The sequence below is a fragment of the Pelobates fuscus genome, chromosome 4 (assembly GCF_036172605.1).
Source record: "Pelobates fuscus isolate aPelFus1 chromosome 4, aPelFus1.pri, whole genome shotgun sequence".
In the NCBI taxonomy this organism is placed as follows: Eukaryota; Metazoa; Chordata; class Amphibia; order Anura; family Pelobatidae; genus Pelobates; species Pelobates fuscus.
The window spans coordinates 247,248,508-247,271,123 of NC_086320.1; the positions used below are offsets into that span (position 1 = coordinate 247,248,508).

At 44.3% G+C, this 22,616-nt stretch overlaps 1 protein-coding gene across 2 annotated transcripts in view; it reads left to right on the forward strand.

Annotated features, from left to right (window-relative positions):
- LOC134608846 (sodium- and chloride-dependent transporter XTRP3A-like) overlaps window positions 1–22,616 on the forward strand; it is a 774,840-nt gene that overhangs the window by 357,743 nt on the left and 394,481 nt on the right. For both annotated transcript variants that reach the window (XM_063452025.1, XM_063452026.1), the window contains exon 6: window positions 18,495–18,736. In XM_063452025.1, the coding sequence (XP_063308095.1) occupies window positions 18,495–18,736 (242 nt within the window). The remainder of the gene's footprint in view (window positions 1–18,494; window positions 18,737–22,616) is intronic.

Consider the following 22,616-nt stretch of genomic DNA (forward strand, 5'->3'; position numbering starts at 1 on the left):
GAGGTAAAGTGGCCCAGGTCATTGCCAAGTAGCACTTCCACCAGTAGCCGGTCCATGAGCCTGACTTCCACTCTCTGGGCTCCAGCGGCCCAGTCGAGGTGGACGTGTGCATTGGGTGGATGTACCTACCTGCTACCTGGATGGCGACCGTACCCCTGGTCTTCTCCTCCTTGGTAACAAGCTGGGGTCGAACTAGCATTAGTTCTCGCAGCCCTGGACAGTGCGCCTGTGGTGGTCCCGGTTATCGGTGGCAGCATGGATGAGGTTCATTATATGAACGAAGGTCCAGGTTTCCTCGTGGGGGTGCTGGGGTTCCATGGGGGCAGACTGGTAACAGAGGGCGGCTGCTTGCGGAGCAGGAGGGGCCACGGGGCTTACCCACTGGGATCGGCTTTTGGACTGGGGGCAATTCTGTTTGATGTGACCGGGCTGCTGACACTGGAAGAATCGCTGGTCCACCTCGGCTGGTACCTGCTGAGAGGGTATCTGAGCCGGGGGGCGACTGAGTGGAATGGTTGAAGCGGGGTTAGGTTGTGGGAAAAGTCGTATGCTGTGAGAGGTAGTGGGGCGTTGGGGCCGCCGGATATCTACATACTTGTCGGCCCACTGGGTTTCTTTGGTTAAAGTCTTGGGCTGGCAGACTCTCACCCATCCCAGCATCTTGGTAGGGAGCCTATTATAAAAGTGCTCCAGCATGAACAGCTGGAGGATCTGTATGGGAGACTTTGCCTGCTGGAAGTTCATCCAGTTCTGGTAGCTTGGGTGAAGTGACATGCCCATTCTGCATGGAAGTCCTTCTGCCCCTTCTTCCTCTCCCTGAACTTTCTGCGGTATTCCTCTGGGGTGATGGCATATCTGGCTAGCAGGACCCGTTTTACAAGGTCGTACTCACTGACCTTGTCCGCAGGTACAGCCCAGTAGGCACTTGACGCCTTTCCAACTAGCTGTCTGGCCAAGATGGTGACCCAGTCAGTGGGGGCTAATTTTTGTAGGAGGCACTGGCGTTCAAAGTCCTGCAGGAAGTCGACAATGCCCTCCTCCGCTTCCTTAAACTCCTTTAAAACATTGTAGGGAAATTTGTGTTTTCAGGCAGGGGTTGCCGGACTCCCCGGGGACCTTTTTCCTGCCCATCGTTCATTGGGTTGTGTGGGTTTCATTCCGTTCTTCTGAGCTAGGACGTAGGCGTGCACCTCAGAGAAGATCTTGTTCATAAATTCCTCTGAGGGTTTTTTTTTTGTAGAAGGTCAGGCGCCAGGCCAGTTCTTTGTGAAAGGTATCCTCTTTGCCCTCCTGCTGTGGTACAGCTGCCCCACAATGATCGTCCTCCATGAGGGTGTCAATCAACTCCTTGGTGCGAGTGCCAGCTGATTGCCCTCTGGCTTCCAGCAAATCTTGTAATGTTGCCATCTTTAAATTCATGTAGGTCACGGGTCTGTTCGGCTCATGAACGCTGCTTCCGTACGGCTGGAAAGTGCGATCCCACTGCTTGCCACAAGTTGTAGCAGACCCAGGGTAACCCGACCGGTTACCTTCGCTAATTCCCTTTCCTCAGCTGGTCGGGAACAGTTTAAAGTATACTGTAAAAGATGCCCTGTTGCTAAATATTACGTTTTATTTCACCTGGGTTTCCTGGATCAGTATATGCACCCAACCGAATAGGTTTGCCCCATCTGGTTCATATACCGAATAATATACCGAACCATTGGACCACCCAAAGCAGTCGTGTGCCGCCAATTGACCTTACTGACATTTTACTAACCTCAACTCTGAACGTTCTAGGTGATTCACTGGATGGCCGTCGATTCATTTGCACGAACACGTGGCAGCGGCCATCTTGTTTTTGTCAAACGTGCCCAGCTGTGTTTGGTCATCGAGGGTATGGAACTATTTTTGACACTCAACGGCCCGAACACCGCTGAGACTTCCAGCATCAGTTAGGTTTATTACTCTGTCATTATTGGTTTGTAAGTTTGTGTCACAGTCCCCAACAAGGTCCTTGATTGGAGACCTGCATAAAACACCAGTGTGGCTGTAACGAATCACCTGGCACCCCGACTGGGTACCTCCGTTGAAGGATGCTCCTAGCGCTTACAGAGGGCTCCAAGCGCTCCGCAGACAACACAACCACTGCAGACCCCACGAACCGCCGCAGCTTGGTTGGGGTCTCGCCGTCTCCTTTCCACCCTGGACCTCCGACAAGGCTCCAGTTTCCAGTGGGTGAACCTCTCTTCCACGAGAGTGAAGCAGGAGCAAGCTCTTACAAGAGCTTAGTAGTGATTATCCAAAGGAGCATGCAGAGCATAGCAATCCCTTGTAGTGATATAGCAATTCCCCCAATAAGAGACAGGACTCTAGATTGAGGGTGAAGAAGAACTCTGATGTTTAATGGCAGGTACTCTGCTTTTATGCAGTGCTCCCCTGCAAGGGAGATGCCCACAGGCAATTAGGCATTACCAATCACATATCGGTTACATCCCACATATTCCCTCCCCTCTGCTTGGGAGATAATTTAGTTTCTTCTACTCAATTGTCTCCAAGCTAAAACTTATACATTTTAATAAATTTTTATAACTTTAAAACTATACATTCAATCTTCATAAAAAAACACATATTAATAACCAGCACACTTGAAATATGAACATACTCAAAAATCATGCAAATCCTTCAATTAGTTCAAAAGTTAGCTGGAAGTCCTTTGTGACCGACCGCAGGCACAATTTCATGCCCAAAACAGTTCCACAGATTCAGGCTGTGCGGTCGGTCTATTTCTGCCCTGAAAAGTAACAAAAACCCATCCGAAGGCGGCGTTCGAATCGTCGAACTCACTTCGACTTTTGTCGAAGTGTCGAAGTGGAACCGGGGTTGCGTTTAAGCAGTGCTCAATAGTATAATGGAGGTCTTTTTTACACCAAAATGACAAAGTCCCGTTCGAACGTGTGTTCGAATCTTCAAACGGGACTTAGCCTCCAGCCACAGTGTCGAAGGGTAGGGGAAGGTATAGGTCACCGCGTTCGACTGGATTAAAATGGCCGCCGCCACGTGTTCAACTGTCTAATGGCGGCCACTTTGACTGCTTCGGCACTTTGACGACTTCGGCACTTCGACTGCATCCGAAGTGCCAGTTTAAAAGTACAAACCCTTTCTTTGTACAACACAGTTAAAGGGCCAGAAACAGTATACCAAGATCCATTAGGCCCAAATGCAGTTCTTAAAGGGCAATACATCCCAGGGCCATAGTCGCAGGGCAGGAGGCTAGCAATCAATCCTCTCCAATTCCCAGTGGCAAATGGCAGTTTGTCACAGTGGCTACCATTAAAGCAGACCAGTTTTACCCTCAACATAGAGCCTTGCCTCGCGTTTGTAGCTATACACGCTTTAACCATTAGGTCTTATAAGAGCTTCACAGCTATATCTACTTCTTCACTGCTTGGGTTGATGTTTTGAAGTACTTCAGCGCTATCTACTCTAAGGGGAAAAGGACATCCCTGGCGGCGAAAACCCCTCCACTAGCAGGGTGGCCGTTACATATACAGAGACCTATTTTCCTCCCAGTAACTGGACGACACACAGTCCTGGAGGTACAACACAATTTTATTGGTGACACACTGCTTTATTGCATAACCTCATGCAAGGAGTCTACCACACAGTCATGCAGGGTCTCATCCCAAGATCCTCCCCCTCCCTGGGGTCCCATCCCAAGATCCTATGTGCTCTTGTCTCCCAGGTACAGAAAAGCCCGCCTGTGGGAAAAGAACTGGTCTCCTCAGGTTCAGAAGAGCCCGCCAAACTCGCCAGTGCCCCACAAGTGCCCTCACCAATCTCAAACCCTCGCCTCGGTCCCTCAATTGACTAATCCTTGTTTTTGAGGTCCTGGTGTGAAACCCAGACAAGGGAAGTGGCTCGTTTCACAGCATGAATGCGCCCCCTGACTGGCGTTCGTCTATACAAATGGGTGCCACCCAGGGGAGCACTCATTTACAACTTTCCTATGCCACCCAGGGGAGCACTCATTAACCTATGTTGCGAGTGCAATTAAATGGTGTGAACGTTCTAATGGGGCACTGGGGAGGTCCTCGTTCGGGAGATGAACAAGTCGGGAAACAATCAACGAATGCCCCCCTGGTGGCGTTTGTTACAAAATGTATTTTGTCACTGTTTCTTTAAGTGACAAATTGCCCTGTTCCCCTGGATTATAAAGAAGCCTAATTGCCAGCATCCTTCCTCATGACTATGGACCTGACGTGTATGGCCCTTAAAGAACCGTCTGTGGGCACATTGTGACTTTGATGAACAATGCCCCTGTAAGACTATGTCCCCAGACCTGTAAAAGAAATTGTTTGTGCCTTTGTCCTACTTGGTTCAGTAAATAGGGCTTACTGAACCAAGTATTACACATGCGGACCACACAGAAGTGGAAGCGTGCGGCTAATTTACCTCCAAGGCTGGGAGGTAAATTGACGACCACTGGGTGGCCGCCGTTCATACAACACGTGGCGGCGGCCATCTTTATTTAGTCGAACGCGGTCAGCGGTGTGTGCCCCTGAATCTATGAAACTAAAATCGGCTACAAAATGGCACGAACACCGCTGACCCTTACCTTCTCCTCCACTTCGATGCTTCGGCTGGAATCAAAGTGCGTTCGACGATTCGAACGCTATGCTATACTGAGCCATTCGTGAAACTTATTGTATGAATGCTGGCGGTTTTCATGCCGCCAGCATACGAACGCTATTGTTCGCATGGAACACATTAAGCATACATACCCTTGGTTCTTAAAGCGGTATACACACATTTATGAGAATACAGTAAAAAGTGGCTAATTTTGCCACAATGCTCCCCCCAGAACCAAGCCGGCATACACAGTCTGATCCCAACGGATCGGCTTGGGGATGTCCGGAGGAGTACTCACAGATCACGGTTCAATGTCTGTTTGTCTGGACAACCCGTCAGCGTTGCCATTTTGTTTCCCAGGGCGATAGTGGATTGTAAAGTCAAAAGGCTGTAGCGCCAAACTCCTGGCATTGTCTCCTGACACCCAGTTCAGCCACGCCAACGGGTTGTGATCTGTGAGTAATGTAAACGGTTGTCCATATAAATAGGGTTGCAGCTTTTTGAGGGCCCACACCACAGCCAGGCACTCCTTTTCAATGGCGGCATAGCTCACTTTCCTGGGCAAAAGTTTCTGGCTTAGATAAGCCATGGGGTGCTCGCCGCCATCTGCTCCGACTTGGCTCAGTACTGCTCCCAATCATAGAAGCATCTGTATGGACGAGAAAACGTTTAGTTGGATCAGGAGCAGAAAGTACAGGTGATTTACTGAGCGCCGTCTTGAGCTGTTGGAACGCCTGTTCACACTCTGGGGCCCATACTACTATGTTGGGGAGGTTTTTATGTGTTAGATCCGTGAGAGGTTTAGCTAGGGTGCTGTAATTAGCTAAGAATTTCCTGCAGTACCCTGCGGTACCCAGGAATGCGAGGACCTGGGTTTTAGTGCGGGGGGTTGGACACTTGGCGACTGCCTCTATTTTAGCGGGTTCTGGTTTCTGTAGCAGGCTCCCGACTCTGTGCCCTAAGTATTGAACTTCTGACATTCCGATATGGCACTTACTGGGCTTTAGGGTCAGTCCGGCCTCCCTAATCCGGTCTAGTCCGGCTCCTATGTGGGTCAGGTGTTCGGCCCAGCAGCAGCTAAAAATGGGTATATCATCCAAGTAGGCGCAGGCATACTCCTGAAACCCATCCAGTAGCCGATCTACCATCCTCTGAAAGTTAGCCGGGACATTCTTCATCCCGAATGGCATGACCTTAAACTGATACAGGCCAAAAATGGTGACAAATGGCGACTTGGGGATGGCGTCCTCGGTTAATGGAATTTGCCTGTACCCCTTGCACAGATCTATTGTGGTGAGGTACTGGCCTCTGGCCATTTTGTCTAGGATCTCGTCTATCCGGGGCATAGGGTAGCCGTCTGAGGTTGTTTTATCGTTTAGCCTCCGGTAGTCCACACGTGCCGTCCCGTTTCAGTACTAGTACTACCGGGGAGGCCCAGGGGCTGTCAGAGTGTCCTATCACCCCGAACTGCAGCATTTCCTCAATTTCTTTCAGCATATTTTCTTTAACTGCTTCGGGTATGCGATAGGCGGTTTGGCGAAGGGGGGTCTGGTCTAGGCTTTCAACTTTGTGAGTGGTTAACGGAGTGTACCCAGGTAGGTTGGGAACCTTGGCCCCCTTGTCCTGGATTAGTCTTTGGACCTGCGTTCGCTCCTGGGGGTCTAACCGTTCTCCTAACTGTACTTCTCCCAGGTCTCCGCTCTGGCCCTCTTGGTCTAGGAGATCTGGGAGTGGCAAATTATCATAATCTTCAGTGGCAGGTGCACAGATCGCAGTTACCTCTTCCGTGCGCTCGTGGTATGGCTTGAGCATGTTCACATGGAGCATGCACTTGCCTCCCGTGCCTGTGACCGGACCGATCACAAAGGTGGTATCACAAACCTGCTCTGCCACCTTGTATGGGCCCTGCCAGGAAGCCTGCAGCTTGTCCTTGTGGACGGGTCGCCAAATTAGCACCTTTTGCCCCACCTTAAAGCTGCGGCCCTTGGCTCCCTTATCGTACCATCTGCGCTTCCTGTGTTGGGCCGTTCTGGGACAGCATCTCCAGGCAGTCCTTAACCTCTAGCACATAGGGTACGATGGGGGTGCCGCTAACAGTCTCGTCTCCCTCCCAGTGTTCCCTAATTAAATCTAGGGGGCCACTCACTCTCCTCCCAAAAAAATAGTTCGAAAGGAGAGAACCTGTGGTATTCCTGAGGTACTTCCCTATAGGCAAGCATCAAGTGGGGAAAGAACCTTTCCAAGTCTGAGTGTCTATGAACGTACGGATCATCTGTTTAAGTGTTCCATTAAACCGTTCACATAGCCCATTGGACTGGGGGTGATAAGCGGAGTTCAGTATTTGCTGAACCCCACATATCTTCCAGAGTTGTTGTGTGACTTCGGCGGTAAACTGAGTGACCCTATCCAAAATAATTTCCTCGGGAAATCACACCCGGGAAAATATTCGCATCAGGGCATCAGCTACCGTCTCTGCGTGCACATTAGTCAAAGCTATTGCTTCTGGCTACCTGGTGGCATAGACCACCACGGTCAGTACATATTTCTTGCCGGAGGGGCTGGGCTTGGATAGGGGTCCTATAATATCTACCGCTACCCTACTGAACAGTTCCTCAATTATGGGAAGAGAACAGAGCCGGGCTTTGTATCAGTCTACCCTCTTCCCTACCCTCTGGCAGGTATCACAGGTCTGGCAGTATCGCCTGACGTCCTGTGAGATACCTAGCCAGAAGAAGTTCTGGGTCAGCCTGTGCTTAGTACGGCTGATCCTTAAGTGCCCAGACAGGGGAATGTCGTGGGCGATGCGTAATAACTCCAGTCTATATTTTCTCTGCACTATCAATTGCTTTATGGGTAAGGGAATGGATCCGGACACTATTTTTTCTACAGCAGCCCCTTGTCCCAGGTGTACCTTTCCCCTTCTAATCCTGCCTGGTCTTTATTAATACAATCTTTGTAGATCTGCAGGGAGGGATCTAGGGCCACTTCAGAACCGAATTCTAGGGGGGATGTCCAGGGCATGACATTGGGCATGGGGGGTACATTGCTTACCTGAGCCTCAGAGTGGTTAGGCGGAGCTGTGGTGCGGGCCTGCTGCCAGGTCACAACTGGATACGCCTCTTGTACTGCGGTTTGAGGAACAAAAGCTGAAGTCAGCTCCCCCAGGTCCTTGCCCAAAATAACGTCAGTGGGTAGGTCCTGCCTGCCACACCTCCACGTTTCCGTGCCCCGCTCCACAATTCAAATGTACCTTGGCAGTGGGTACTTCATAAATGGCTCCACCTGCCACCCATACAGCAACACAGTCTCCAGTTAGGAGGACCGACCAAGCATCTTTTTTCTATCTCACGGTTCCTAAAATTGCTGCCATATACATGTCCACTGATAGGGTACGCAACAGGTATTAAACTGCTAAGAATAGTACAACTTAACACACCTTATAATAACGCAGAGAGAGGCAACTCAGCGAGAGGAGTCTGAAGAAGAGGAGTCAGAGGAGGAAGGTTGCTTTGAGGAGGTGGAAGACCTAACACAGCAGGCGTCCCAGGGGGCTTGTTGTCACCTTTCGGGGACCCTTGGTGTTGTATGTGGCTGGGTGGAGGAAGCGACCTTCAATTACATCAGTGAGGACAAGGAATGGGACATGGCTAGCTTGGTATCCAACCTTGTGCAAATGGACTGTTTGCGGTTGTTTGCGGTGCGTTAAATGGGGAGTTTGGTCTGTCACTGTGAAGCGGGCGTAACCCTTTCACTACCTGATCGATACAACATCATACAGTAGGTCCCCCCCTCATTATTTTTATGGCCCCCACCCACCGCTCTCGGGTGGGGGCGAGGGGGAGGACAGTAGGTCCCCCGATTGTGATTTATGCACCCCACCCACCGTGCAGGGGTGGGGGCCGGGGGGGAGGACAGTAGGTCCCCCACCTTATCCTTATTTACTGAATATTCCCCTGTATAACAATGTTTGGCATTTAGTGATTATTCCCCATTCTGCTCTGTGTCAGTGTGTATCAGGGTCTCTGAGGACAGGTGTCAATCCATATCTGCCAAGTGACCCTATGTAGGGGGAACAGTCTCTATTCTGCTCTGTGTCAGTGTGTATCATGGTCTCTGAGGACAGGTGTCAATCCATATATGTAGGGGGAACAGTCTCTATTCTGCTCTGTGTCAGTGTGTTTCAGGGATCCTTAGGATAGGCGTCAATCCATATCTGCCAAGTGACCCTATGTAGGGGGAACAGTCTCTATCCTGCTCTGTTTCAGTGTGTATCATGGTCTCTGAGGACAGGTGTCAATCCATATCTGCCAAGTGACCCTATGTAGGGGTAACAGTCCCTATTCTGCTCTGTGTCAGTGTGCATCATGGTCTCTGAGGACAGGGAACAGTCTCTATTCTGCTCTGTGTCAGTGTGTATCAGGGGCTTTGAGGACAGGTGTCAATCCCTATCTGCCAAGTGACCCTATGTAGGGCGAACAGTCTCTATTCTGCTCTTTGTCAGTGTGTATCAGGGGTTTTGAGGACAGGTGTCAATCCATATCTGCCAAGTGACCCTATGTAGGGGGAACAGTCTCTATTCTGCTCTGTGTCAGTGTGTATCATGGTCTCTGAGGACGGGGAACAGTCTCTATTCTGCTCTTGCATTTCTATTTCTTCTTAGATAACAAAAAAATTCTGAGACGACGTTGGCAGGGCTATTCACTTGTGTGATCTGTCATGAATTGTCATTAGAATGTTAATTTGAACTGTGGGGCACAAGAACTTGAATCTGACAATTTTTATTTTATCAGAGAACTTGTTCGGGATACAGAAAGGAAAAAAGGGAGGGTAAGCGGTTAAGGTACATCGATCTTATTCACATCTTATACATTCAAGAGCAAACTGGTTATTCATTCTCGTGGGAGTTTTTCCACTGCCCTTGTGCCTTTGGTCTAGTACCATGTCATGGTTGTCTTTCTCTCCTAAACCTGGGTTTGGTCCGGGGTATAGGAAGGGGGAAACCTGGGGACAGGCTACGGTAGGGAAGAAGAACGGGGGAAATAGACGTCGGAAGCCCCTCGTCTCCCTTCTTTTCCCCTCATCTCCCTTCTTTTTTTTTTAAGAATTTGCTAGTAATCTTTTTTTGAAGTTGTTCCCCTCCTCTTGACACGATCAATGACCTGAGAGTCTCCGTAAGCAGGGTTGACCTGTTAGTCCCGTTTTCCATTCAAGTTGTGCATGATGTCCAGGCTAGGTTTCCAGGGACAAATGTTGTAGCCTGTTGAACGAGGTGACCTTGCTCGGGTACCAGGTGTGCGGTTCCTAAAATCGCTGCCATATACACGTCCACTGATAGGAGACACAACAGGTATTAAACTGATAAGAATAGTACTAAACACACCACTCCTATCTGGTGGCACATTAGATTGCACGCGCAGTGCCCCAAATTTGAAGTAGGAGGACCGACCAAGCATCTTCTTCCATCTCCCTGTTCCAAAAATCGCTGCCATATACACGTCCACTGATAGGAGACGCAACAGGTATTAAACTGATAAGAATAGTACTACTAAGTTAACACACCTTATAATAACGCAGAGAGAGGCAACGCAGAGAGAGGAGTCTGAAGAAGAGGAGTCAGAGGAGGAAGGTGGCTTTGAGGAGGTGGAAGACCAAACACAGCAGGCGTCCCAGGGGGCTTGTTGTCACCTTTCCGGGACCCTTGGTGTTGTATGTGGCTGGGTGGAGGAAGAGACCTTCAATTACATCAGTGAGGACAAGGAACGGGACATGGCCTGCTTGGTATCCAACCTGCAAATGGGGAGTTTGCGGTTGTGGAAATGGACTGTTTGCGGTTGTATGCGGTGCGTTAAACGGGGAGTTTGGTCTGTCACTCTGAAGCGGGCATAACCCTTACACTACCTGATCAATACAACATCATACCTGATGTTTTAAAGCACGTTATTCCAAACAATTTAGGAATGTTAGGTGATTTCTGCCCTTTATGGATTAAAACCAGACTCTGCATCAACTGTGTAATTTTCCATGGGAGTTTTGCCATGGATCCCCCTCCGGCATGCCACAGTCCAGGTGTTAGTCCCCTTGAAACAACTTTTCCATCACTTTTGTGGTCAGAAAGAGTCCCTGTGGGTTTTAAAATTCGCCTGCCCATTGAAGTCAATGGCGGTTCGCCCAGTTCGCCGGTTCGCGAACGTTTGCGGAAGTTCCCGTTCGCCATTCGCGAACAGAAAATTTTGGGTTCGCGACATCACTAATCAGGGTGAACAGTGATTAAAATAAGCAATAATAAAATAAGCACATAATTAAAGTTTATCTGCTTCATTAGACTTTAGGGAGGCACTCTAGGGCCACCCACTGGCTATCTTCGGGAGGTACATTGATTTACATTGTTTAAAATATCAATGACGTATAATCATCTTTAACTCTATACTGACATACAATAGACAGAAGTAGGATTGCTATAAGGTTTTATTTTATGTATAAATATATTAAAAGTTAAGTTTTATTATTAGACTCATAAAGATTATTTTGATACAATTACTTTTTTGTAACTATTTTGTTTAACATTTTTTATTTAGTTTTTTTCATCCACCAAATGCTGACTAGTAGAATTAGCTCACCCCTTCCACCTACCTTACTACTCCTAGACTGGAACTTATTATAAAACAGTCTCGCCGAAGTCCCATATTAACCCGACAGATGACTGTTGCCCTCTGTAATGGACACAGGTTTATTATGGTCTTATTCATTAGAAATCACTTAATACAGTTTATTATGTTGAGTGCCATTTTAGAATTGTACCACTAGGGGGAGTAGTGAGCACCTTTTTGGAGACTTTCTTTGTCTGAGCCATGCGGCCAAGATGGATGCCTGACTCCTCCCCATTCAATGGCACACAGGGATTGGGTAAGGAAAGTCACATGCTCAGTCACTTTACAAAGTGAAGCCACGTGCTGGAGGAGGAGAAGCGTTCCTTTTTCGAGGCCGAGCATTGAACATCTTGCAGCTGGCAACTGATAAGTATTTGTATCGCTGTTTTTTTATTTTTAAGTTTAGTTTTATTTTAGTTAGTTTTAGTCTCATTTTAGTTTAGTTTCATTTTAGTTTAATCAATTATTATTTGGTGGTTTGATTAAACGGAAAATCATATTTTCTGGATAACATTTTGGTAGGGCAAAATCATTTTTATTATACAATGGTTGATGTGTATTTAGCAGTGTGAGATTATTGCAGTTAAGATTGTTGCAGTATTGCATTGTTAGTTAAAGTATATAATATTTGACAACTGTTTTATATATGTGTATATATATATATATATATATATAGTTTCTTTATGCATGTTTATTAAACATTATATATCTTTTACACAACTATCAAGGTGTGTGTCAGTTTGGATATTAATTGTTAAATCACATCTCTTCGAGTGTACTTTTTTGTTTGTTCGTTTTTTCTGTTATATTTGGGTAATCCTTTCAGGAGAGTGTTATATGACTCCCATTGTGATGCATGCCACCTGTGACTAACTCCATTTTGGAATAGCCCACATGGTGAGTAGACTCCATTTTGGATTCATTCTATTTCATTTGTACTTTGGGAGCAATATCTAATTATTAAGATATACCAGTTAATACCATATCTGGCATTAATTTAGATATTTTGAATAATTAGAATTTTTTAACAAATAATAGCGATCTCTTTTCCGTTTCACCCTCCAACCCCGACATAACCAAATGCTCCTCCGACTTACACCAGGCCCAACACGTGGATGAGAATGGCCAAATACAACGGGCAGATCCAGTGTTTGTATATGTCCCCTTTACTACGACTGATTTATTTAACTGGAAGACTCATAACTCCTCATACACTGACAAACCTCAAGTCATGACAGATTTGGTTACTTCAATTATCCAAACACATAATCCCACCTGGGCTGATTGCCAGCAATTATTATTAACTTTATTTAATTGTGAGGAAAGGACCCGGATTAATCAAGTGGCTATTAAAGCGCTTGAGGAAACGGCCCATACTCAAAAGCAGGCCAATCCAGTTGCGTGGGCTGCAGCCCATTATCCAAATGTTGATCCAAATTGGAACGTGAATGGTGCTGACATGCCCCAACTAAGAGCTTATAGGGAAGCCATAATTGCTGGCATGGAGGCAGGAGGGAAGAAGGCAATTAATATGTCAAAAACGTCTGAGGTGTTGCAAAAGGTTGATGAGTCACCTAGTACCTTTTATGAGAGATTATTGGAGTCATATAGATTGTATACTCCTTTTAATCCAGAGGCTCCTGAGAATTCTAGGATGATTAATTCAGCATTTGTCAGCCAGGCCCAAGGTGATATTAAAAGGAAATTGCAGAAATTAGAGGGATTTGTAGGGATGTCCATATCACAGCTAATGGAGATTGCAAATAAAGTATATATGAATAGAGGAGATGAGAATAGGCTGAGCAAGGGACCTTTAAGTAGGAATCAATGTGCATATTGTAGAAAGGAGGGACATTGGAAGAGTGAGTGTCCACAGAGAGAGCAGTATGAAGGTGATAGACAAGGAGAGAGAAGGGTACGAGGAGGTTATAGTGGTAATTATAGAGGAAGAGGAAGTTTTATAGGCAATGGTGGGAATAATAGAGGAAGTGTTCAAGGAGACAGATACTATCCCCCTTGGTCAAGCGGAGCCTATGGTCGATGTAGCAATAGGGGGACAGAGAAGTTATTTTCTGATAGACACTGGTGCTGAACATTCCGTGGTGACTAAATTAGTTGCTCCTCCTTCTGAGAAAACTATAACTGTGATAGGCGCAGCTAGACCGGTTCTTAAGAGTCGCACTTGCATTCTGGGAGGCCATTTGGTGAAGCACCAATTCCTATATATGCAGGAGTGTCCAGTTCAACTTCTGGGACGAGATCTATTATCGAAACTTCAAGCCCAGATAACCTTTTTACCTAATGGATCAACGTCTCTGAGGTTTAAGGGATTACCAGGCATAATGGTGATATTGGTGCCAAGGGAAGAAGAATGGTGCTTCTATTCCATAGTGACAAGTGTAAAACCCTAAGCGTGATGAATCTTATTTGACATTCCAGGAGTATGGGCAGAAAATAATCCTCCAGGACTTGCCCGTAATATCCCACCGATACATACTGAGTTAAAGCTTGGGGTGTATCCTGTTAGCCTTTGCATGTTGTTCTTTTATCTACCCCAACAGCTGTAAAGGTGGCAGAGGTGACTCCGTGGATTCATCACTCCAGGGTTAAACCAGCGTCAGATTCCTGGCAAGCTACTCCAGATCGTGAGAATCCTTGCAAGATCCGGTTGAAGCATGCAACTCAGTCGGAGTGACGAGGAGATATTGGGACATTTAGAATAACAGATATCAACAAGTATGTGTTTTGATGGCCATAATAAAGCCTGACCACCTGCCTACGTTTCATAGCCAGAGTGTCTCCAAGGGATCTCTGTGAAGGGAAGTGAGGATCAGAAGAACGCCAATCCTTGCAGCCCTCACAAACGGGAAGCTGAGGTGCCATCGCACGGTCGAAGAAAAATAAGGATTTCAGGAATAATGTGTTTTATTATGTGTCTTAGTATGTTTATGATTTTTCGGCAAGGTAAGAGTACAGACATACAGAATTGCGATAGTTGCATTAAGACTACTAAAACGGGTAACCAAATATCCCAAACTCTCATCTGGCACTCACAGTATGAATGTAAGGGATCTGTATCTAAATGTAGATATTTGGATATTGATTATAGTGTGTGCAAGCTAATATCAGGAGAGTCTAAATGTTTCGATCCCCAATTCCAACCCCGTACAATGTGGTTGGTAATTAGGAATAGTAATTCCCAGGGACTGTGATAAATACCATACATTCTACGGGTGTTCTGCTATTTGATGCATGTAAGGCGATTTCTGGTAGTAGAAAACCTTGGAATGTATGTGGTAATCTTAAATGGGAACAAACTTATGGGTTTAATGATAAATACTTGTGTCCCAGTAAAAGATCTACTGATCCTGATTGCCCAAATAGAGATTATAATTGTTGTCCCTATTGGTCTTGTGTAGGGTGGGCAACATGGTGAAAAACAGTGGATCAAGATATGATTATCCAAAGGTTGCCTACCACACCATATTGTAAATCTATGGAATGTAATCCGGTCCATATGACCATCTCTAATCCCCAGCATTTTATTGACAAATTTGGAAATATTTTTGGGTTCCAAATATATGGTACAGGAGTAGATCCAGGAACAATAATATATGTAGGTCTTGAAATGGAGAAAGTAGCAACTCAGACTCATCAGGTTTTTCATTCCTTTTATGAGGAGATGAGTGTTGAGGATGAAATTCCCCATAATGTTAAGAACCTATTTATTGATTTGGCTGAGAGTATTGCGGGTAGTCTTAATGTAACTAATTGCTTTGTATGTGGAGGTACTAATATGGGAGACCAATGGCCATGGGAGGCAAATGAAATATGGTACCCTGGCTCTGAGACATATGAACAACGGATATCTTTTCAGTCTGATCATCAAGTAAGTACTAGAAGTAAATCGGAATGGCGGTTAAAAACCTCCATTATAGGTCATGTTTGTGTAGCTAGGAAAGGGACAATGTATAACACGTCTATAGGTGGGTTAACATGTTTGATACAAAAAGCCTATAATGCTAATACTAAAAATACTACTTGGTGGTCAGCTTCAAATGTCTCAGAGCCTACTAATCCGTTTGCCAATTACACTCATTTAAAGGAGGTATGGTTTGACTTATCTGCTACATCTAGTTGGAAAGCCCCAGCAAATTTATACTGGATCTGTAGTAAGAAAGCATATTCAGAGTTACCACAAGATTGGGAAGGGGCATGTGTATTAGGTATGCTCAAACCATCCTTCTTCTTGTTGCCAATTAAGACAGGAGAGACCTTGGGAGTTAAGGTTTACAATGTAAATCATAAAAAGAAGAGAGCATCCTTGAACATAGGTAATTGGGAAGATGATGAGTGGCCTCCTCAACGTATTATTAATTATTATGGTCCTGCTACTTGGGCAGAAGATGGCACTTATGGATATAGAACTCCGATATATATGCTCAACCGCATTATTAGACTTCAGGTGGTGGTTGAGATTATTACTAATGAGACAGCTCAAGCGCTTAATCTTCTAGCTAAGCAAAATACCAGGATGAGATCAGCCATCTATCAAAATAGATTAGCTTTAGATTACCTATTAGCAGTGGAAGGAGGTGTATGCGGTAAGTTTAACCTTAACAACTGTTGTTTGCACATAGATGATGGTCGGGCAGTGGCTGAACTTACTAGTCACATGGTTAAACTTGCGCATGTACCGACTCAGGTCTGGAATGGGTATAATCCTAATAGTTGGTTTGGAAGTTGGTATGAGCAGCTTGGAGGAATTAAGGCACTAGTAGGAGGAGTAGTGTTTATCATATTCTTATTTCTTTTCCTGCCCTGTCTAATTCCATTAGTGGTGAGGTCCTTACGTAGTATTATAGAGAGTACTATAGAGACAAAGACAGCGGCTCATGTAATGGCTGTCTATAGATATGATCCCCTAGCTCAAAGAGAATATATTCAGGATGAGGAATGTTGAAGGAGTTTTTAAGATGCTTACAAGGTCTACTCTGGTTCAGTGGCTACTTGAGAGATGTAGGTAAAACTGTGATTGGTGATGCATCTGGAATAATGTTATATCAGAGGCATCAAAGGGGGGAATGTGATGGGAATACAGCATGGTCAAAATTTAGTAGGCCAAAATCTCCTCATGGCATATTTTAATTAGTATCTGGTTACAACCAGTTGGATGAGTCATCAGTATACTGAGCATGTGCAGGAATGCAGGAACTGAAAGGAACTGAAATTGCACTTATTTCCTTGGATGAGCCATGTGGTCTGACCAGATGTACAAGTCTATATTCTGCTCATTGATTGGTTAAAGGTATATGTGGGTGTAGCTATTAATGGGAGGAGTTATAGTGCTATATAAGGAATGTACACCATGTGTTGGTCTCTCAGATATTTTTGGAACAGGAGTTCATCTGAGGCCCGATCGGTATGTAAATAAAGACTTCTTACTTCCTGAAGACCTGCATCCATTTCTCTGTGTTTGGTTTCTGCTAGTTTACTCGGTAACAAATATAACTTATAGTTGTACAAAATGAAAGGGTTTGGCTTTTGGGGTGTTTGCGTATGCATGTGGCCTTCTAGTAACTGTGCTGATATCTATTGTTACAGTAATCCGGTTACACCAGGGCACATGCCTGGTGGCCATCTTAATGCACATCTTTGAAGCACATGGTCAGTGGCCATCTTGGTGCTCCTGAAAGTACATGATTGGTATCCATATTGGTGTTCCCGGATGCACATGTTCTGTGGCTATATTGGAGCTTCCAAGCCACATGGCCAGATGCTTGGAACTACATAAACACAGTGAATTTAAACACAACAGTTTTTTTAATCATTTAAAAACATGAACCACAACAGATGTTTGCAACAATCTCTAGGTAACTGGCACATATCAAAGTAACAGCCACATGAATGGCAAAGTTTCCCAGAAGAACATTGCCCAGAACATAACACTGCCTCCACTAGCCTGCCTTTTTCCTGCTGCCAAGGCACTCCAGGTAAACAATGCACACATACCTGGCCATCCACCTGATCTAAAAGAAAATGAGATTCATCAGACCAGACAACCTTTGTGACCGGTCTGCCCCAAACTGTGATGCACACCTTTCTATCATGATACAGCAAGTACAAAAGGTGGGATAAGCGCTAAGGGACCATTTAATATAAACAGTAGATTAAGCTGCAAACACTGAGAGTAAGGAATATCCCCAACACCTTACTGAAAAGAAGCAAAACAAAACAAAACACAAAAGGCCAAAGAGTGATAGCTAGACAACTGTGTCAGAGATTCTCCAAAATGGCAAGTCTTGTGGGTGTTTAAGTTAAGCATCAACCAAAAGTGGAGATGTGAAATGGGTCAGGGTCATGAGTGTCCAAGGAACATTGATGCACGTGGGTAGCGAAGGCTAGCCTGTCTGGTTCTATCACATAGAAAAGCTACTGCAGCTCAAATTGCTTAACAAATAAATACTGGCCATGATAGAAAGGTAACACAAAAAACATGTTGCACTGAATACTGTGTGTATTAAGTTCAATTCTTTGGAAGATCCTGACTTGGATTTGTCCAGGCTTCAGTTGGTGGTAAGTATATGTAATTCTATGTCTAAAGAGGTGGCTTTATCAGAGTCTGTACAGATGGATGAATACTTACAAACACATAATATTCAGGGATTTAACTTTTTAATTTGTAGGGCAATAGCTTCTTGATCCAAGGAAAGACCTGACTGTCATTCTAGGGTCAAGAAGGATTTTTTTGCTGTTTTTTTGCCTTCTTTTCGATCACCAGCAAAAACAGATGTGGGAAAGGCTGAACTTGATGCACGTATGTCTCTTTTCATGTAACTGTTCTTGTTACTTTCTGGTGGATTAGCTCAATGGAACTAAACTTAAGACGGGGCATCTTCCTTGTTGTTCTTCTCCATGTGCTGTATTTGGAAGTCTGTAATTAGACAGACAGCCACAGAAAATCTGGGTTGTGGGAGAAGAAGAGGACTTGCAAAGTCTGCACAGAAAAGAATTGTTTTTAGATATATGACCCCAATGGAAAAAAAAAAAAATGTTTAATTCCTTTACTGAATTATTACCACACTTTTATAGCCTTATATTTGCATATACTCTAACATTTCTGGTTTAGTGTTAAAACTTTGCAGTGTTATTATTTTAGGCAAATTAAAATGATGATTATACATGTGTATAATACAAAAGTGTATATAAATATTAATTGCTCCATATTTTTGGCAGATGGAACAGCTAGCAAATCCCAAAGCATGGATCAATGCTGCAACACAGATTTTTTTTTCACTGGGTCTTGGATTAGGAAGCCTTATTGCCTTTGCAAGTTACAATGAACCCAATAACAATTGTGAACGGCATGCCATCATTGTTTCTCTTATTAACAGTGGCACATCTATATTTGCCAGTGTTGTGACTTTTTCCATTTATGGATTTAAGGCAACTTTTAACTATGAAAACTGCCTGAGCAAGTAAGTAAATTTCTCATACAAACCATAAAATGAATATCATAAGCGATGAGTACTTCAATAATTGCAGATTACTTATTTAGATTCATAGTAGAATCAAGTTAGGTGTTACTTGAGAAAAATAGGCATCACAAATTAAAGAAACTCCTAAAATCCCTACAAGCACTTCAGCTTGATTGCCAACATCTTTAGGGGTTATTTTTTTTCCAATTACAATTTTTATTGTAAATGTATGGTAGAATCGATATGACGTACAAGGTAGAATTAAGCACGAAAAACAGGTAAATTGCAATTATGTTGTGTATGACATTGTGGGTATTCACTTTTTTTCATGAGAAATAGAATAGCAAAAATAGAATCCCACCAAAATTAATACATATATAAAGGCAGTGAAACAATAAGAAAGGTTCCCAAGGGCTGTAAGAAAGAGATCAAATTACTTTCCCAAACCACATGGGGAGAAACCTGTAACAACATCTACCATCCAGAGCATCCTAGCAAGGCAATGGTGGAACCCGTCGCAGTCACATAAAACCCCTGAAGCCATTGGCATGAAGTGTAGCACACAAACAGAATTGCAGATATATAACCCTGTTCTGTGATAATGGAGGAAACACTGGTGCATTGTTAAAGGAGCAAAGACACCATTTAGCCATTGGAAGGCAGAGCAGACAATCCATGAATGTATTGTGAGTGTTACAAACTGCCTTTTGTAACTGGTTCTTTATGTGACTAACTGCCCTGCCTCATGACTTTGGCCCTGGGGTGTATGGCCCTTTAAAAACTGTATATGGGCATATTGAAACTTTTGGGAACAATGCCCCTTTAAGACTGTGTCCCCAGGCCTTTAAAATACTTTGTAAATGTCCTTTTCTAATATGGTTCAGTAAATGGGGCCCAATTACCGAACAGGCGGACCACATGCAAGTGGAAGTGTGCAGGCAATTTACCTCCCAGGCTGGTGGTTAACCGCAGGTTAATTGCGGACCGCTGGGTGTCCGCTGTTCGTACAGTCGAACACGTGGTGGTGGCCATCTTTATTTAGTCGAACGCGGTCAGCGGTGTGTGCCATCAAATTTATGGAACTGTTTTGGGCAGGAAAGCCATGCTTGCAGTCGGTCAAATAGGACTTCCACCTAACTTTTAAACCACTGGAGGGAATTGTATGATGTTTGAGTATGTTTGTATATGGAGTATGCTGATTCAAAATGTTACTTTTATGGTGATTGCATGTATATTTTAGGAGTTATGAATATTATATAAAACTGTGTATTTTCCTGCCTGTGATAATTAAGTTAACCCATTGTGTACAGTAATTAAATCACAGGCAGAGGGGAGGGTTTGTGTGTCCTAACTGGGAGTGTCTGACTGTATTATCATGTGTTTGATTGGCTGTTCCACAAGACCATGTGGGTGGTAACTTTGTGTAAAAACCTGCACTAAAGGAAGTCCTTTGGTGCTTATTAACTAACTCGCAGCCTCGACTCGTGTTTGTAGGGGACATAGGTCCAGGGTGGATAGCAGATGGTGAAATCCCAGCCCAGCAGCGGCGGTTCATGGAGTCTGCAGTACTTATGGTGTCTACAGTGCTGATGGTCCTTTGGTGAGCGCTAGGAGCATCCTTTATATGGTCCAACTTTTAGCTAGCCTGAAGGAAATCATAACAGTAATTTGTGGAGCCACACTAAGTGTAGAGAACTGGGAGATGGGACTAGGAAAAACAAAATAAACTTAAGAAAAGTCAACAAACTGCCGATCTGTCGCATAACCCCACAAACTTCCCACTCTAGTCAAGGACGTGTCTGAATTTAAAAAGAAACACTGGACATGAAGGCATGTTTCACAAGGGGTCATGACCCACCATAGCCCCCACAGTGAACCATGCCATGTTCTCCAGGGTACTTCTCACCTTCGATCTAAATTAGTTATCCAAAGTAAAGATCTCCATGTCAACAGAATTTTTTTTAGCAAGGAGTTCTTTATTGGTTAAAGTTGTTAGCCAATCCATTCGAAATAGAAACTGAAGTTTAGATGAGAATAAATGTAAGGTGGGAACCTTAACCAGCTGGTTCCAGACCTGGAGGATAGTTTTGCATCCAACAGCTGCTACAATGAAAAGGAATCATTTGATGTTTAGAGGTTGACCTGGCACTGGTCCCAATAGCAGGACGTCAGAGGAGAGTGGCAAAGTGGTCATGTTCCCATTGTCAAGGTATCTTTTCACCTCACTCCAAAATGTGTGAATGAGCGCACACTCCTACAGACAGTGATATAAGTTAGCTCTCACGTGCGTGCATTTGAAACAGGTCACAGAGTCTTTACTAGCTATGAGGTGGAGTCTATGGGGAGAATAGTAAGCATAATGCAGTCTTAAGGAACATGTCCCTACAAGAAACCAAGGGTAAAAAATGTAATCTTGTCGTTGTGTTTGTATAAGTAGGTGAGTATTTTCTTTCTTTTGATTGACATGTTACCACCCTTCACACTCCATGAAAGGAACTTCAGAGAGGAAGCAGGAATATTTTGTGTTTATTGAGACATCCTTGTTTAGCCAAAACCTCCATGTGAAGCATAGTGGAGTGCATGTAAATGCATAGGTTTTGGGCTCCGCCTGTCCCAACTTGAGAAGACAGACATATCCCAGGGGTGGTGTGATCAGCAAGCCCTGCAAGAACGGGGCATGGTTTCCCAAACTATATACAATGGTTGGAACTAAAATAGTATGAAAATGTTGACATTACTGCTCCTCATGATTAAGTGATGGGTGGGTCAGCAAGCCCAGCAAACCTTTGTCCAAGTCAGGCATGACATAGTGATGGAACCTTGAATCCTCAGCCACTGACGTGGTGGAGACTGTGCTGTTGGCAATTTGTAAGTAAAGAGTGCAGGATAAAGAAGGGCAAAACCGAAAGATCTCTTGTATAGCGCTGAGCAAATAGGTGTAAATGCCTTTGATGTTGGGTGACTTGCGCTGAGTAATACTTATTAATACTTAATACTTAATACTTAATACTACTCTGTAGGATTATCCGAGACTTTAAAGACTGATAAAATACAAACTGTGTAATGAAAGTCAGGAATTTCGATATGATTGGTCATGGTCTCGATCATGTGCCCTTTCAATGATGGGAGGAGTGTCTGAAGAGGATGCAGTTTATAAAGTGGCCAAAATCTATGACTAAAGATTGGGGATTATGTTGACTGGTCGCAGGGTCTCTGGAAGCCAACAAATCTAAGGTTGTCTTGTAAAGAAGTCAATGTGGTATTTTATGGTTAGATCATAGATTGAAGTGGTACTCTATCTTGTTTCCAACAGCATAAGTTGAGAAGAATGAGTTTGAAGAAGATGAGGGGCACTGTCAATGGACTCCTTGAGATCCTTAAATTGATATTTAAAGATTGGTTTAATGAGATTGGAGACTGTCTCTGTAGTTTGTTGTGAAATAGAGGTGGCTTGTAAAAGTCGTTGAGAAGGACCCTCCTCTGCCTCAGAATCCATTGGAGAAAAGTGGAGAGTGTATGGTAATGTAGGTTCTTTAATATGTGGCTCCTTGGTTGATCATTTACCTTGTGACCATTTGGAAGGAGCTTTGTCAATAAACTCTTTTCAAGTAAGTGTTGTTTTTAAACATTCATTAGTATAATGTATAAAGAAACATAATACTGAAAAAAACATTGGATACAGTAGAAAAAAAACAGAACTGTAAGATAAGAGATAAGACATAGTTCTACATTTTGAAACAATTTTATGTCTATTTCTTAACTCATTATCTATATTGTCAATACAAAAATAGTAATAAAACTAGGCATGTGCATGGGGAAAATTTTCGATTCGGTTCGGCATTCCGAAATTCGGGACTTTCGCAATTCGGGACTTCGGCAA